Source organism: Brassica napus, chromosome C7 (assembly GCF_020379485.1).
Source record: "Brassica napus cultivar Da-Ae chromosome C7, Da-Ae, whole genome shotgun sequence".
Classification (NCBI taxonomy): Eukaryota; Viridiplantae; Streptophyta; class Magnoliopsida; order Brassicales; family Brassicaceae; genus Brassica; species Brassica napus.
Window position 1 is genome coordinate 25,992,079 of NC_063450.1, and position 17,818 is coordinate 26,009,896.

Sequence of the window (17,818 nt, forward strand, 5' to 3'; positions counted from 1 at the left end):
ATCAACTAAACATGGTTTCCTAAATTACCATTTTTTAGGCTTTTTAATATTTTTTTAATTCAGTTAGTATTGTAAACGATTAAAAATACATTTAAAATGTCATTAGTTTTAGGGATTTTTTGGTAGACACCAAGTTAACAGAAAAAAATTCAGGTTTTATCGGGGTTTTAATTAACATGGTTTTTATTAAATCTAAATTAGATTACACATGGACCACCAAATTTACAGGTTTAACAGTAAGTCGGGGATAAATATGAAATCATTTATTTAAAAGTTTTAATACATGTAACAGCCGTAAGGAAAAAGAAGCAAATTATTAAACAAAAAAAAAGAGGCTGACAAAGATTTTGAATGACGTACAAGAAATGGCAAACGTTTGAATATCAAAAAATAACAATAATAATTTCCCGGTTGCAGTGCACAAAGACAAAAACCTTAATAGTGACAAAGAAAAAATGAGACAAAACCTTGTCTGGATACCATTAAAACTATCCGCAAGGCGTAAGGTATCCGTAAAACTCCAAATGAAAATGAAGGCGGCAAGTGGTCCATTTTGGGTTAACTAATAAATTCAATGATATCAAATGGAAACAACGAAAGCTACTCATCCTTAAGGGAAAAAATCTAAGTGAAATCGAAGGCAAGTGGTCCAGTCTCTCGTTACTCAATCATCGAGTTTGTAAAAGCTTTGTTTGACACAATATTACGTCTTCAAAATGTTCTATTGTCTTCAATATAAAACTAAAAACAGAAACCTGTATTATAATATTAAAAAAAAATTGTTCAAAAAAAAAGATTGTTTATTCAGCACACGCAAATAGAGAAATTAGCGATACGGGTTATTTGAAAACTTAACCTTAAAAGAAGAAGAAGAAGAAGAAGAAGAAGAGCCATATAGGCGTGTGACAAACTTGTGGTTACAAAAAAAAAAAAAAAAGGCGTGTGACAAACTTGCCACGTGTAGGTAGGTATCGTATTAATTGAGATCAAAAGTTTGGTTTGCCAAACAATCATAATCATAAAGCTCAAACTCAAACTTAAGTCCATATACTCCTATAATAGAGTACGTGATGCTGATTCCGAGGACGACTCAACTTCATAATTTTATAGGAGTATATACTCCAGGAACATAATGTTTGGTCAGTAACATAGACACGCTGATCTGGATACTCCTGGTAGCATAATGATTGTACTGTCCCAATACGCAAAACAGTTGTATACGAATCAAATAGAGAAACCGATACTTTTGAGGCTGTATTGCTACTGAAAAGTTGTAGTATCTTTTAAGATTTATATTTCGAGTTGTGCAAAAAAATATTAATGTGTATGTTGTGTGTGTGAGAGAGAGATTATAGAAAATACAACAATCCGTTGACCATGTCGATAAAATACGTCAATTATATCATATATTAACCAAGTCCGTTTTTAAGTAGGCGGCAATCATACAGAACTTTTCAGAAAATTTCTCTTAATTCTATTGGTTGATTTTTGATAATTTCTTTTTTTTTTAAAAAAAAAATCATCAGGAAAGAATTAACCTAGAACTACTTAATTTAGGTTTCCAAACACTTTCAAGGAATAAAGACAAAACACTACGCTTATCTCTTTTGTCGATTAGAAGAACCAAAAGTTGGGATTTTTTCAAGGTTTCCCTTTGATCATTTTAATTGGATTTGGGGATTAAATTGATATGGTGAATCGAAGGCCGAGCAGAACCAGAGAAGTTCGATAGGTGGATCGGTAATATCAGTTCTCGGAACAGTGAATGAAGGTCGATCGAAATCAGAGAAATCGGAGCTGAAGGGTTGGATGTGAAGGGTTGGAGAGTGGTGGATGTTCTCTGATTCAGCAATCATCGAGCAGCCTCAACGCCAGGTCCCTCCCTCGCCCTTCTTCGATCTATTTTTTCTGCGACACCTAAAGCCGCCGGAGATTTGCAAGAACAAACTCGGTTCAGCAATCATCCAGCAGGCGATGACGATCGAAGACAAAAAGTCGCTGGAGTTCGCGTTATCCGTGTGGAAGTCGAACCGTGATCGTTTAATAGGGGTATGTTTGTGAGATTGCACGGTTTTCATCTCAGATCGTTTAATTGGATTTGGGGACTAGGGTTTTTGGGTTTAATTGGATTTGGGGATTAGAATCAATTTCGTTTTAACTCATTTCCGTTTATATGACTGATTTCATTTCACCACTCGGAAGTGTAGTTATGAATCTCTCCGGGGTTGCTTAGCTCTCTGTCTTTGCTGCTTCTATTCCAACAGTGGCTTTGTATATACATATTTTTTTGATAATATATATTTTCTACATTCTTCTCAGTGGAGTGCCTCCATTTTGGGGAAAGACGATGTCAAAGATTTTTATGCTGTCAGGGCCGCAGATTTGAGGTTTTCTGCTGAGCCGTGTGGTAATATAACGCGATATGCCAAGGATTTGATCCGTGGGATGCTTTGGGTTGATCCTTCCTAGAGGCTAACGGCTGATGGTGTTTTAGGTACGTCTTTGAAATAGAATATAAGACTTGGTTTGAAAGTTCCTTATTTTGAAATGAAGATTTGTCTTGCAGCTCACTCTTGGATGGAGCAGTTATATGAGCGAGGACAAGGACATTATGATCAAGATGGGGTTGGATATGAAGGGTTGGAGAGTGGTGGATGTTCTTTCTCCACAGAGTCAAAGTTAATAGGGAGCAAGACTATATCTTAAGCATGGGGCAGTTAGAGGAATCGATTGATAACGATTGTAGATCATCTTTCTCCTCTTTCTTACCTGCGGATAACAACAATATACCGCCAGCTTCTGGTTTTGGTGGGTGAGCTGCGGATAACAACACTCCCATCTATGCCAAGCTTTATCTTCTTTAGTCCAAGCCCAGCGACGACACAGAACAACAACACTCATGAAACAGATGAGAAACTTGGAGGTACTTCCTTCTATTTCTTTCTTCCTGGATTGCTATTTATAGTTTATTTACCTTCTATAAATGGCAAAGCCATGAGCTCAAACCTGGGAAATAAACTTTAGTAGAAGTTGAAATCTGTTCTGCTGATATAAGTGGATCACTTTGGTGGGATCATTTCCCGGACCTAGATTAGTTAATTCGCGGACATGATTAAGAATTAGTTATGGGCCTCGATTACTTGGAAAAATATAAACGGCCCTAGATTTAGCTTAATGTAGGTATGGGTCTAAATTAGACAAACAAATTTAGTTAAAGGCCTAAATTAGACACAAGGTGCGGACCTAAATTACTTGTGCAAGTTGCTCAACTTACCTAATTAGGATCACTTGCGCAAGTTTATTAATACATCAATGATAGTTTAAATGTAATTTACCTTAATGTTTCTAAATTGTTAATTCATTTATTAATAACTTACCTTATTTTGAATCACAATTTAATGTCGCAACTTGATATCATATTTATTACATTGGTTAAATGTAAATTTGTTAATTCGTTTTTAATAACCTACCTTATTCTGAATATGAATTACTTGAGCAATTTAATTTCATAATTATTGCAAATCATTTTATGGCAATATATAACTTTACTATCTTTCTTTAAACTGTTTCATTATTTATTATGTAAAATATTTTGTAATCCTCATTTATTATTAAAAAAATATCCCCCTATGAAATCAAAAAAGGAAGGTAGAGTATATATAAAGGATACCCGAAAGAGATGTCAATACAAACGTATTTCTCTTACTCAACGTTTTTAAAAATACAATGGCAATGGTTCTAGCCCCCAAAAACAGAGTTTCTTATGTTAGAGAATTAAAACCGCGTAGAGATACATGTCGTATTGAAGTTAAGATTCTTCGTTTGTTGAGAAATTATAACAAAGAATCCGAAAACACCATCGAAATGGTTTGTCGTTGATAAAGAAGTAAGTAATGATATTACTACATTTTTAGCAACTCAGAATTGTCTCTTATTTTATTTTTGCTTTACATTGAACTCAAATTTACAGTTGCAATAATGTTTCATACTTTCTTATTCTATTATCACGTCTTTCGAAAGTAAGTGGTCTAACTCATATAACTTTTATATGTTCAATCAGGGGACAAGAATTCATGCTTTAGTTGGTAAACAGCTCATCAAGAAGTATGAAGATAGGCCAACCGAGGGCGATGCGGTGGTCGTCCATTTATTCAAAGTGTACGATGCTTTTGGTGATTATTGGACAACCACACATCCGTACAAAATTGGCTTTTTTCAGACAACTTTTGTTGGAAAAGCTGATGATTTTCCAAGTGAAGTTCCCGAGAAGTATTTGGCGGATTACAATGATATTCTTGGTGGAAAGCTTGATAATAGCTGTTTGGTTGGTGAGTCAAAAATTTAAATTTAATATTCCTTCGGTTTTCTTATACTTGTGTTTGATTTTTTTTTTTGGTTATGTAGATGTTATTGGCCAAATAGTTAACTTTGGGTCTCTTGAAAACAAAATGATAAAAGAAAAAGATAACATCAGGCTCTTGATTGAGTTACGTGACCAGAAGTAAACTTAAGTTCTTTATCTTTTTCTTCTATTTGCTAGCTAAACATCTATATTATGTTTTCTAACTTAAGTTTATATTTTACAGTAATGTGAAGATGATGTGTACTCTGTGGAGTCGTTATGCTAAACAAGTATACGATTACAGGATAGTAACATGTCCACAATGATTATGTGTTATCAGGTTCTGTTCTGTTAAGGAGTGGAAAGGGATATAAAAGTACTTACTTTCTAAAATGTTTAATTGCACAACTTGTTAATAAAATCTAAATATTGTAGGTGCTTACTCCATATCTAGCGGGTATAATTCAACCCATATTTTGCTCAACCCAACACTGGATTTGATTGACCAGTTCAAAGCAAGGTACTCCTCCAGTTTCAGTTTTTGGTACCTAATCCTATATTTCTTCTTTGTACACAACCTACTACAACGTTTTGATTGGATGTATTACTTGATTGTGCAGTCTCCCTAATGATTCTCTTGCTCTTACAAACAACGATAACACCCAATGGTCTGTTGGTACTGCTACATCTGTTCGTGCCATCTGTTGGTACTGCTACATCTGTTCGTGCCAGGTTTTTTGTTCTTAATGAAAGGCTAACCATAAGAGAGATCATTGATAGTACTCTGGTATATAAACATGTTGTGCCCTCCATTTTCTCTCTCATATTTGGTGATTTAATTCCCTTTGTTATCATTTTTAGGTTTATTAAGTTTTATTTTTCATTTACGAATAGGTTGGAACTTTTGTTACCATGGCCACTATTGAAAGTATTGATGCTGAACGTGGATGGCAATACCTAAGTTGTAAATACTGCAACAAAAAGGTATTTCCTACAACCAATGTTGATGACGATATGCGTCCTTTGTTCTACTGCAATACCTGCGATAAAGAACACATCAACGTCGTATCCAGGTATTATAGTCTTCATTAGTACCCAACGAATTTATTAATGTATATAAGATTGAAAGAAAAGTCTTCTTGGTTTCAGGTTTAAATTAATTGCCAATGTTAAAGACGATTCCGGTGAGGCAAACTTTCTTTTGTTTGATACCAACGCTCAGATGACTGTGTGTACTGCAGAACTGTACGATGAGGTAGTTTTCGAAATTAACAGCTGCCATTAATTTGCCTAACAACATTCTTTTGTTTAACTGTACTTTTCTTATTTATGCTAGGATGAAGATCCCGACTTCTTACCAGAAGCAGTTAGCGACCTCTTTGGCAAGAGAATGCTTTTTGAAATTTCAGTTGATTCTGATAACATCAGAGGAAAGAGCTCTCAGTATCTTGTTCGTTGTGCTAATGATGATCGTGAAATGATTGAGGAATTTGCAGCTTTGCCTCATAAACCGGTAATACACTGGATATTATTGGTTAAGTTTGACAGATACACCTAAGCCAATATTTTCTGCAATTCTCTTTATTTTTCAGGTTTTGATGTTGCTCGGCTCCGACGAGATTTCCGATGGTTCTGGTGGTTCTTCAGAAACTCCTGTGTCTAAAAGAAAAGGCAAAGGAGAGGAAGAAAATGATGCTGAGGATCAACTCTCTGTCAAGAAGAAACAGGGTCAAAAGAAAATCAAGGGCGAGTGAAAATCTCCCATTGCGCTTTGGAACATTGTCAACTCTGCTTTTATTTTCAGACAATATGGCTTTCAACCTTGACGAACACACCATTTATAATAAAACGTTTATATAACAACACATATTTCAACCTAAACGGGTCGTATAACCTAATTTTGTCGTCTGATCATAGAGATGTCTACTTACAGCACAGTTTCAAAGCTCGAACCTTACAAAGAAATATGTCATATTAATGTTCAGATTATCCATCTTTGGAAAAAGTTTATCGCAGCTGATCGATATACAATTGAGTTGGTGCTATGCGATTCCTTTGTAAGATATACACTTTCATAGACTTTAGTATACCAAAGTATTAATTATCAGTTCCCTATAGATTTCTCCCTAATATGAAATTTTAACTTGCAGGGAGATAAGATTCATGCTTCTATTAGTAGTGCTTTGGTAGCACCATATGAGCCAAGGCTCAAAGAAGGGTATTGGAAAATTTTGAAATTTTTTCAGTTGTCCAATCGGGAGGTGCATATCGAACCAGCAAACATGCATACATGATTGAGTTTCGCCGTAATACCCATGTTTGTGTGTGTGATTTCTTCCCACGCCCACTCACTGGTTTCGAACCAGTTGCTTTCCGTGATATCTTGGATGGGTTGGTTGCTACTGAGTATTTGGTTGGTGAGTATATTAAAACATGTTTTGGATGAGATTCTCTGTTAAGCGCTTATTCTGTTTCTAAATATCTATCCGTACCATTTTTGGACTGATATTTTCCCTCGATTATCTTTTCTAGACGTCATAGGTAAAATAGTTGGGGTCAGCATTTTGGAGATTGTTTCTCTCAATGGAAAAGACACTGAAAAGATAACACTGGAGCTCAAGAATCAGTTGTAGGTTTTTCTTTTCTTAAAAATGAATCAGCGCTTATTCATAGTATCACATTTGCCAAAAAAAATTAGGTGTTTTTTTCTTTTCTTTTATTGCAGTTCTGATCGCCTCACGGTTCATCTGTGGGGTAAATATGTTATCTTTCTACATGATGCTACTCAAAACCTCATCCAGGAGAAGTCTATTATATGCGTTCAGCGATTTGGCAAGCTCAGTGTGTTGAAAGGTAACCACCCTTATTTTTGTATCAAATTGCGCCTGCCAAATGTCTGCGGTTTACTTAACTATTATGATTATGTGATCAACAGATAGTGTATGTATGGTTAACGGTAAATGTTCAAAGATGTTTCCGAAACCTCTCAACATCAGGACATCGATTGACACAAATGGATTCCCAGCTTACATGCGTCGGCTTGATGGTAGGTTTATTGAGAAAAATGGAATCAGATTAGACAATGGTCATGTTGTACCATACAACAGAGAGCTCATGCTTCGATACTGCGCGCATATGAATGTCGAGTGGTGCGTCCAAACACGGGCTGTTAAGTATCTGTTCAAGTATATCCATAAGGGACCTGATTATGCTTCAGCTGCAATGGATAGAGAAGATGAAGATGGCATCATTGACGAAATCAAAACATATTACGACTGCATGTATTATTATATTTAAAGCAATTCTTTTTTTTAGTGTCTACAGATTATAAATTCTATAAATTAATACTTGGTATATTAAAGAAATTGATTTTCAGTACAAGCTCTTTTGAAAGTAATCCATTTTCGGTAGAAACACTATAAATTAAATAGGAATATATTAATAAACTATATTTTTATTAATTTCTCTGGTCCCATGTTGGACGAATGTAAAATAAGACATAATTTAATAAAATTATAAGATAATAATATTATAAAAATATTGGGTAAATATATAGTCCTACGGCTGGGCAAAAAACCCGAATCCGAAGAACCAAACCGAACCCGATCCAAAAAAGTAGAACCGAACCCGAACCGAAATTGATTAAATATCCGAACGGGTTCAAAATTTTGGTATTAAGAGAACCGAAACTGAACCCGACCCGAACCGAAGTATTTCGGGTACCCGAATGTATCCGAAATAGATTTATATATCTAACTATATTAATTATTTTTAGATTTAATGTATATTAAAAACATCCAAAATATATAAGAAACTTTTAAGTTGTCTAAAATACTTGAAAATATATACAAATAGCCAAAAGTAAATTTCTAAAATAGCTATATTATATACTCAAAACACCAAAAATAGTTTAAATATCTACTGATTCTCTATCAAAATATTCAAACCAAACCAATTTATATGTTAAGTTTAGGTATTCTGACATATGTTATTCAAATTTATATGTACTATAGTATTTTATTTACAGATTTTGAGAAATTTAAACTATATATTGAATTTTAAAATTTTAAAAATCATTTAAATGGTTATCCGAACCCGAACTGAACCCGCAAAGATCCGACCCGAATCCGAACCGAACCCGCAAAGATCCGACCCGAACCCGAACAGAAATTTAGAAATACCCGAATGGGGCTGAAATCTTTAACCCCGAAAACCCGAAACCCGAATGAACCCGAACCGAACCCGAATGGATACCCGAACGCCCACCCCTATAATAGTCCTACTAAAATTCTAAATTAATGATATCACATATAAAAATTTATGCTTTTAAACCTACACAAATGTTTTTATCGTTTTGTTGTTCTTTAAAATAAATTTTATCTATCATTTTATTTAGAATTTATCCAACTATATATAAAAGTATAATTTATCATACATAAAAAATTACTTATCTATTAATATTAGAAAAAAAAAATTCTCTATAAATTGAAAACAATATAGATTATCATAAATTAAATATTCTTTCAGTTTTTATCACTTGTGTTGTATTTTTTAAATATAAATCCCGAGAATGAAATTGTCTTTAAATTAATAACTCTCAAAATTTTATATTTTTGTAAATCCTACCATTATTAAATTTTATTCTTTAAATGTGTATTTCGTATTTTAAGGTTTAGGTGCATCACTACTAATTTATGTTTTCGTATTTCTTAATTAGATATATTACTGCATACGAGTCGTCGTGGCGGATTCTTGCTTTTCCTACCCATTATCGTACTACTTCTGTTGAGAAACTTGGATTTCATCTTCCGGATCAGGAGATGGTGTATTACGATGAAGATGAACCTATAGAGAGTGTTCTCAACAAAAAGACGGTCAACCAATCCATGTTTCTTGCCTGGTTCAAAGCAAACAGAAAATACCCAGAGGCAAGAGGGTTGACATATGCCGAATTTCCAACCAAATTTGTTTGGAAATCAAGTACGAGAGAATGAGTACCACGGCAACGAGACTTTGCAATAGGGAGGATTGCGCATATTCATCCATCATGTGATCAGATATATTTCTTAAGAGTATTGCTAAATTGGGTAAGAGGGTCTACATCATACGAGGATATAAGAATAGTTGATCGTGTTTTATATGCTATATTCGAAGAAGCTTGCTATGCGTTAGGGTTGATGGATGATGACAAGGAATACATAGAAGCTATCAAAGATGCCAGCTTTTATAGTTCTGGCACGTATACTCGGAAGCTTTTTGCGAGAATGTTGGTATCCAACTGCTTATCTCAGCCTCATGTTGTGTAGGAGACTACTTGGGAGTATCTTACCGAAGATGTCCTTTACAAGAAGCGGAGAGAAACGGGACAACTTGGTAAGATTTTTTTTAATAAATATTTTTTATATAGAATCTAACTCAATTATTTAATAAAATTATCAAACTTGCAGATATGAACTTGACCATAGAGCAGATCAAAAATATTGCTCTTACTGAGATTGAAAATTATTTGCTCAGCAATGGTCGTAGCCTCAAAAAATGGAAGCACATGCCAAACCCAGAAGATTTTGGCTGTTACAACGGCAATCGCCTTATAGATGATGAGCTTAAATATGTTGTGGAAGATCAGCTTAAGGAAAATGAAAGACTCATGGCGATGATAACAGATGAGCAAAGAGGAGTATACAACCAGATTTTGGATGCAGTTTTAAATGATAGAGGTGGAGTGTTCTTTCTTTATGGTTATGGAGGCACAGGAAAAACCTTCGTATACAGAGCACTCTCATCAGCCATCCAATCTAGAGGTCTAATTGTCCTAAATACTGCATCCAGTGGAATCGTTGCATTATTGTTGGAAGGAGGTAGAACTGCACATTCCAGATTTGGTATTCCGATAGACGCAGATGAATTCGGTACTTGCAAGAAAATGGAGCCAGGATCAGATCGTGCAGAACTGGTTAAAGCGGCAAAGCTAATTGTATGGGATGAGGCGCCTATGATGAGCAGGCACTGTTTCGAGACTTTGGATCGCAGTATGCATGATATTATTAGATCTTCTGAAGACAAGCCTTTTGGGGGTAAAGTTGTTGTTTTCGGTGGTGATTTCAGACAGATTTTACCGGTTATACCTGGAGGAGGTAGAGCAGAGACTGTTTTGGCGGCTCTGAATTCGTCATATCTTTGGGAGCACTGCAAAGTTTTGAAGCTAACAAAAAACATGAGATTGCTTGCTGGTCTTAGTGATGATGCAGCAAAAGAGCTTGAATCTTTCTCAAAATGGATTTTGGATATTGGAGATGAAAAAATAAATTTGCCTAACGACGGCCAAGTTGAGATTGACATCTCTACGGATTTGCTGATAACAAACAGTGGAGAAGATCCTATTCAAACTATTGCAAAAGAGGTTTATGGACAATCTTTTCGGACGTCAACAGATAAGGATTTGTATAGACAACGAGCCATTCTGACTCCCACAAATGATGAAGTGGATAAGATAAATGATTACATGCTTTCTCAGTTGCCAGGTAACAATTTTTATCATTAACTCTTATGTTCTACTAACTGTTTATATGTCTATAAAGAAAATGATTTAGATGTAATGCTTTCAAGTGAAGAGAAGGTTTACCTTAGCTCTGACAGCATTATTCCATCTGATGTTGACATAGAAGAAAATGTGGTATATCCTACAGAGTTTTTGAACAGTGTTAAAGTCGCTAGACTGCCTAGACACTGTTTAAAGCTTGGTGCTCCTATCATGTGTCTTCGTAACATGGATGTTATGGATGGCTTATGCAATGGTACTAGGCTGATTGTTACTCAGTTATTGCCCCATGTGATACAAGGTAGAATTATAACGGGCAACGATATTTCCGGAGAGGCAGTTTGGATCCCGAGAATGTTCGTCACACCACCTGACACAAAGTTTCTCTTTAGAATGCGTCGAAGACAGTTTCCAGTTACATTGGCTTTTGCGATGACTATCAATAAAAGTCAAGGTCAAACGCTGGAAAATGTTAGTTTGTTTCTACCTAGACCAGTGTTCTCTCATGGCCAGTTATACGTTGCACTTTCGAGAGTAAAGTCGAGATCTGGATTAAAAATCCTAATAACGGATAAACAAGGGAAGCCGCAGACAAAGACAACGAATGTTGTCTACAAACAAGTTTTGCAGAATATTTCATAGTGAAAGGTACGCAATAGTCTATTTTTATTCGATAGAAATTTTGAATTACTAAATTCTTACATTTTTTTTTCTATTAACAGATAGAAGGGAACTTACGAAAGACGGGTTGTAGTTGACTACAAACCAGTTTTAAGACTATTTCGATAACGGTATGTCAATTTAATATAGTTTTCGTCTCAAAAAAATTTAGAAATCTATTAGGCTATTTGATATACGATTGCTAACAAAATTAAATAATTTTTGCAGGTTTCGATGGGAACTTTTTTAATCGAGAATTGTACTTCTTATTTTATATTACTAATGGATTATATTTCATTTTTATTATATTTTCTTTTAATATGCCACTGTTTTCTTTAAATATATAAAAACATAAATTTAATATTTCATCTAAAATATTAAATTACAGAATTTATACAACACAATTTCAATTAGTGATAATATAATTTTTTGAACTTCTAAAATTGAACACTATTAATTTTTCCAAATTTTGAATGGTTTAACAAATTGCACATTGTCCCACTTTCACTTGTCACAGTTTCTCCCACACTGAAGATGCATGGTATATGTAAGTATCAACTTCCTTGCACTTGCAATACATGGAAATCAATGAGTTCACTATTGAATTTTTCCATCGAAATCCAACTTAACCGATATCACAGTATATTTTCATGCCGGCACTGTTGGGGAAAGCGGACACGAGGCGCAGCAGAATGTAGCAATCATGTTTCCCTTGACCTTGTGAGAATCTGAGAGAAAAATACTTCGACGATAGCAGGATATAATATGCAACTAACTAAATGAGACAAACACTTTTTAGTGGAAAACCTCCTCCGTATGAGAAGGAAAAACCAACCGTAGTCCACTCAACAATCCACATATAAATTTGTGAGTCCCCTTCCTCCCTGTTCAACAACCTGAACAGAACAGAGATCAAGATTTATACTTCCATTCAACTAATTCAATAAACTTTAAGAAATCTAGATTATATTTTTGTAACCAGCAGAAACAAATGTTAAACAAGTTCTGCAGAATTAATCCCAGACCGATTGGGTAAAATCTTTTTAATTTAGGCCAAATTCCACTTTCAGCTTCTTTTCTTATTTCTCACTTTAAGCATTTTATTGTTTTTTTGAAGTAGATTTTCACATCTGTTTCATCTACTATGATGCTATTTGTTCTCCCAACACTATACGAGAAAACTATCAATATTCCTCCATTCTGTTCATGAATACCTGCTTGACTACAACCTGGAAACTCTCGCTCCTGTATGTAGGCTATAATGTCATAGATTCTTTATCCGTTTAAATCGATTCTTAAGACTTGAGAATCTGAGGTAACAAAATACTCACCAGCGAAAGTCTTTCCGAACAATTATCATCATATCCGAGCAATTAACTAAGCACTTGCTTCATTAATTCGAAAACATTTTTCTGCAACATTCACAGTTTGATCATAAAACCCATTGGCTGACCAGATGTCCCAAAGAGTTTCAGATGGATGTACACCAATGTGAACATTTCCCGGTGCTCCTCCCTCGTGCATCCATTCCTTGCTTTTCTCAATACATGGAAATCAATGAGTTCACTATTGAATGTCCGTTTCCATCGAAATCCAACTTAACCGATATCACAGTATATTTTCATGCCGGCACTGTTGGGGAAAGCGGACACGAGGCGCAGCAGAATGTAGCAATCATGTTTCCCTTGACCTTGTGAGAATCTGAGAGAAAAATACTTCGACGATAGCAGGATATAATATAAGCAATAACTAATGAGACAAACCTTTTACGTGGAAAACCTCCTCGATGTGAGAAGGAAAAACCACGGGACCGTAGTCCACTCAACAATCCACTATATAAATGTATGTGAGTACAACCACTTCCTCCCTGTTCAACAACCTGAACAGAACAGAGACTCAAGCTACAAAGAGCTATCTCCAACACAAGAACAACAACAACAAGAGAGCAACACAAAGCTTCAAAACCAGCAGAAATCAAATGACCTCACCTCACAAGGATTCGGCAACCAGAGACTAATCCCACCGTACAAATCCAAGATACCAGTCCAACAACACCTCTGCCAAATTTCAGCTCAAGCAGAGAAGATCTCACCGTCGGATTTACCAAACACTCAAGCAGCACTGCTTGAAGAACTGTGACGACCAGCTTCACTAAAACCCAGACAACAGAAGATCCACCGTTTAAATCTAAATCCCTTCGGTGAACTCTTAACCTAACTCACTGACTGAAGAAGCTTCCCACAAAATATCAGCCCGATCAGGATCCGTTTGACCCTCCAAATCTGCTTGACAAACCCAGACGAAATTCTGCCTCCTTCCCTCTTTTCTCTCTTTTGTCTTTTTGATTCTTGTAAGTCTCTACATAAAAAATTAGATCAAGAGACTATATATATGTGTCTCACTAACCCTAAGAACCTCCAAGGCCCAATACTAATCTCATGGACTAATACCAATGGCCCAACTTCCAATTTGGTTATCACCAACCAAACCCAATGGGTTTCCTCCTCCATCTAGAAGGACCCAACAAACTCCCCCTCCGACTAGGTGGAGGAAACAGCCATTCCGGCTATCCCTCGGCATACTTCAAGCTTCCCCCTCGGAAAAGACTTTGTCATCATATCAGCTCCATTATCATCCGTATGAACTTTCTCAAGTTCCACTTCCTTAGAAGCAACCACATCTCGTATCCAATGATACCTCCTCTGAATGTGTTTTGATTTCGAATGAAATGTAGAGTTCTTCCCGAGACAGATGGCGCTTTGACTATCACAAAGAAACACATACTTTTCTTGCTTGAAACCGATCTCTTCACAGAAGTTCTTCATCCACAACAACTCTTTACAAGCTTCAGTTGCAGCAATGAACTCTGCCTCAGTGGTAGATAGTGCAACGCACTTTTGCAGCCTTGACTGCCATGCCACAGCTCCACCCGCAAATGTTACCAAGTAACCCGAAGTAGACTTGCTAGAATCAACATCTCCAGACATGTCAGAATCAGTGAAACTGACCAGTAAAGGCTTCTTACCCCCAAATGTAATCTTCAGATCAGAAGTCCCTCTGAGATATCTCAAAATCCACTTCACAGCATTCCAATGTTCTCTTCCTGGATTGGAGATAAACCTGCTGATAACTCCAACGGCGTAAGCTAAATCCGGTCTTGTACAGACCATGGCATACATCAAACTACCCACTGCAGAAGCATATGGAACCTTCTCTGCATATGTCTTCGGACTTTGTTGACTACTCAATCTTAAGTGTGGAGCAAGAGGAGTACTCAACACTTTAGACTTGTCCATGTGAAACCGCTTAAGTACTTTTTCAATGTACTTCTCCTGAGATAAGTGAATCAGCTTCTCACCTCTATCTCGAACAATTCTCATACTAAGAATCTGTTTCGCTGGACCCATATCTTTCATGGCAAAGGACTCACAGAGCTGCTCTTTCAGCTCCTTAATTTTGTCCATGTTCCTGCCCACAATCAACATATCATCGACATACAGCAACAAGATGATAAAATCATCCTCACCAAACACCTTCACAAATACACAATGGTCTGAATCAGTCTCTGCATAACCATGCTCCCCCATAACAGACTTGAACTTCATGTACCACTGCCTTGGTGCTTGCTTCAATCCATAAAGGCTTTTCTTCAAGCGGCAAACCAAATTTTCTTTGCCCTTTTTCACATAGTCTTCCGGTTGTTCCATGTAGATCTCTTCCTCCAAATCACCATGGAGAAAAGCAGTCTTCACATCCATTTGCTCAACCTCTAGATCAAGGCTCGCTGCCAATCCAAGCACAACCCGAATGGATGACATCTTCACAACAGGAGAAAAGATTTCATCATAATCAATTCCTTCTTTTGGCTGTAGCCTTTCACAACCAATCTAGCCTTGTGTCGAGGTGGCAAATTGTCGTCTTCTCATGCTTAATTCTGTACACCCACTTATTAAGCAGAGCCTTCTTGCCCTTAGGCAATTCCACCAACTCAAAAGTATGGTTCTCCTCAAAAGAATCCATCTCCTCATCCATGGCTCCAAACCACATATCCTTGTGTTCATCCTCCAAAGCTTCATCATAGCTTTCAGGCTCTCCCCCATCAGTAAGTAATACATACTCACTAGGATCATACCTTGTCGACGGTTTAAGACCTCTCTCGGATCTTCTTACAACAATAGGTTGGTTCTCAGCAGCTGGTGTCTCACCATGATCGTCACCATGATCACCACTACCATCTTCATGAGCGGGAGCATCTGCACTGGGTGTATTATCCTGAACCTCAACCTCAACCTCACCGTGGACCGATGTAGAAGGAGTAGCCTCTAAATCAATCAAACTCTCATAAACCTGAGCTGGAATTTTGGACTTATCAATGTCCTTAATCGTTTGATCTTCCATGAACACAACATCTCTGCTCCTTACGAGCTTCCTTTCAACGGGATCATAAAATCTGTACCCGAACTCATCCTGACCATAACCGATGAACACACACTGCCGTGACTTCATCTCAAGCTTCGATCTCTCATCTTTGGGAATATGAACAAATGCCTTACACCCAAAGACCCTCAAGTGACTGTAAGAGACATCCTTACCAGTCCAAACCCTCTCTGGAATATCACCATCCAATGGAGCACTCGGTGACAAATTCAGTACATGAACCACCGTGTTCAAAGCTTCTCCCCAGAAAGTCATCGATAAGCCTGACTGTGAGATCAAACATCTCATCCTCTCGACAATAGTCCTATTCACCCTTTCAGCCAACCCATTCAACTGTGGAGTCTTAGGTGGCGTGAACTGATGCATTATCCCATGCTCTTTGCAATAAGCATCAAATGGTCCAGAATATTCTTCACCATTATCACTGCGGATACACTTCAGCTTCTTCCCCGTTTGTCTCTCAACCAACGCCACAAAATGCTTGAAATATCCCAACACCTGATCCTTCGTCCTCATAGGAAATTCCCACAACTTCCTTGAATAATCATCAATGAAAGTCACAAAATATGATGCGCCGCCAAGAGATCTTGTCCTCATTGGACCACGCACATCTGAATGTACCAAATCCAGTACCCCGGGTTTCCTAGAAGGCGCAGAAGACTTGAAAGACACTCTGTGTTGTTTTCCCACAAAGCAATGCGAACACTTCTGCAGGTGCAAACCAGAGATTCCTGGAATCACCTCATTCTTAGACAACACAGACATTCCCTTCTCACTCATGTGATCGAGTCTCTTATGCCATAACTCCATGGCACCATCATTCTCCACCGCATTAACAGCGTCTTTGGAGACCTTAGCCTGCATCCAATAGAAGGATGATGACTTCTCACCTCGAGCTACAATCAAAGAACCGCGAGAGAGCTTCCATTTACCACCACCGTGCAAACTGAAATAACCCTCATCATCAAGTCTTCCCGTCGATATCAGATTCATCCTAATATCAGGAACATGCTTAACATCCTTAAGCACCAACCTAGTCCCAAGACTAGTCTCCAAGCATATATCGCCAATGCCAGCAACTTGAGCCATTGCATCATTTCCCATCTTCACGGAACCATAATTACCCGTAGTATAGGTAGAAAACAAATCCCGCTGTGATATTGCATGAGTAGTGGCTCCACTATCAATCACCCAACTGGTGTCTTGGCATGCGACATTAATGGCATCACCCTCAAGAAGAATGAGAAACTGATCTTCGGTGACAGTCACCCGATCCACCTTTTCTTCTTGATTACCTTGCTGTTTGTTTTTCAACTTCCAGCAATCCTTCTTCATGTGCCCTTTCTTGTGACAGAAATAGCACTCCATGTTAGCAAATTTATTAGATTTACTCCTGCTCCTGTTCTTGTCTCTCTTGGGATCTCTACTCAAACTCCTCCCCCTTGACTCAGTAACAAAGACATCTGAACGCGAACTACTAGCATTCGACTGCCTTCTTGCTTCCTCATTAAGAACACTGTTCTTCACTGAATCCATCGAAATAACAGCTTCTGATGCGGAGTTACAAAGAGACATCCTGAAAACCTCCCAAGAATCCGGTAAAGTACCGAGAAGCAACAGACCGTGAATCTCATCATCAAACCTGATGCCCATATCAGACAGCTTGTTGAGCAATCCCTGAAACGCATTCAAGTGATCCGTCATCGGAGTTCCTTCCTGATACCTCAGCTCAATCAACTTCTTGATCATGTACATCTTGTTGTTTCCGGTCTTCCTAGCATACAACTGCTCCAGCTTCTTCCACAAAGAACGAGCATCTGTATCAGTCTCAATATGATGCA

General features: G+C 37.2%; 2 protein-coding genes across 4 annotated transcripts; both read left to right on the forward strand.

The window, feature by feature from the left end:
* The first annotated feature begins 1,566 nt into the window (after positions 1-1,566).
* On the forward strand, positions 1,567-6,223 carry LOC106369941 (replication protein A 70 kDa DNA-binding subunit B-like). 3 transcript variants are annotated; one of them, XM_048762720.1, is made up of 12 exons: positions 1,568-2,049; positions 2,320-2,494; positions 2,567-2,923; positions 4,061-4,328; positions 4,405-4,501; positions 4,587-4,682; positions 4,778-4,862; positions 4,963-5,129; positions 5,237-5,415; positions 5,492-5,597; positions 5,679-5,855; positions 5,935-6,223. In XM_048762720.1, the coding sequence occupies exons 8-12, from the start codon at positions 4,971-4,973 to the stop codon at positions 6,094-6,096; spliced, it is 783 nt and encodes a 260-aa protein (XP_048618677.1). In that variant the 5' UTR covers positions 1,568-2,049; positions 2,320-2,494; positions 2,567-2,923; positions 4,061-4,328; positions 4,405-4,501; positions 4,587-4,682; positions 4,778-4,862; positions 4,963-4,970; the 3' UTR covers positions 6,097-6,223. The 3 variants fall into 3 exon arrangements, with proteins under 3 accessions (XP_048618679.1, XP_048618677.1, XP_048618678.1); XM_048762721.1 differs by having other exon boundaries at positions 4,587-4,632; XM_048762722.1 differs by having other exon boundaries at positions 1,567-2,049; positions 4,587-4,862; positions 4,963-5,049.
* A 409-nt stretch (positions 6,224-6,632) lies between these two features.
* Positions 6,633-11,522, forward strand: LOC106408721. The gene is made up of 8 exons (XM_048764103.1): positions 6,633-6,759; positions 6,875-6,971; positions 7,068-7,195; positions 7,278-7,623; positions 9,060-9,270; positions 9,649-9,715; positions 9,790-10,863; positions 10,921-11,522. The coding sequence occupies exons 1-8, from the start codon at positions 6,633-6,635 to the stop codon at positions 11,520-11,522; spliced, it is 2,652 nt and encodes an 883-aa protein (XP_048620060.1).
* The last annotated feature ends 6,296 nt before the right edge of the window (positions 11,523-17,818 follow it).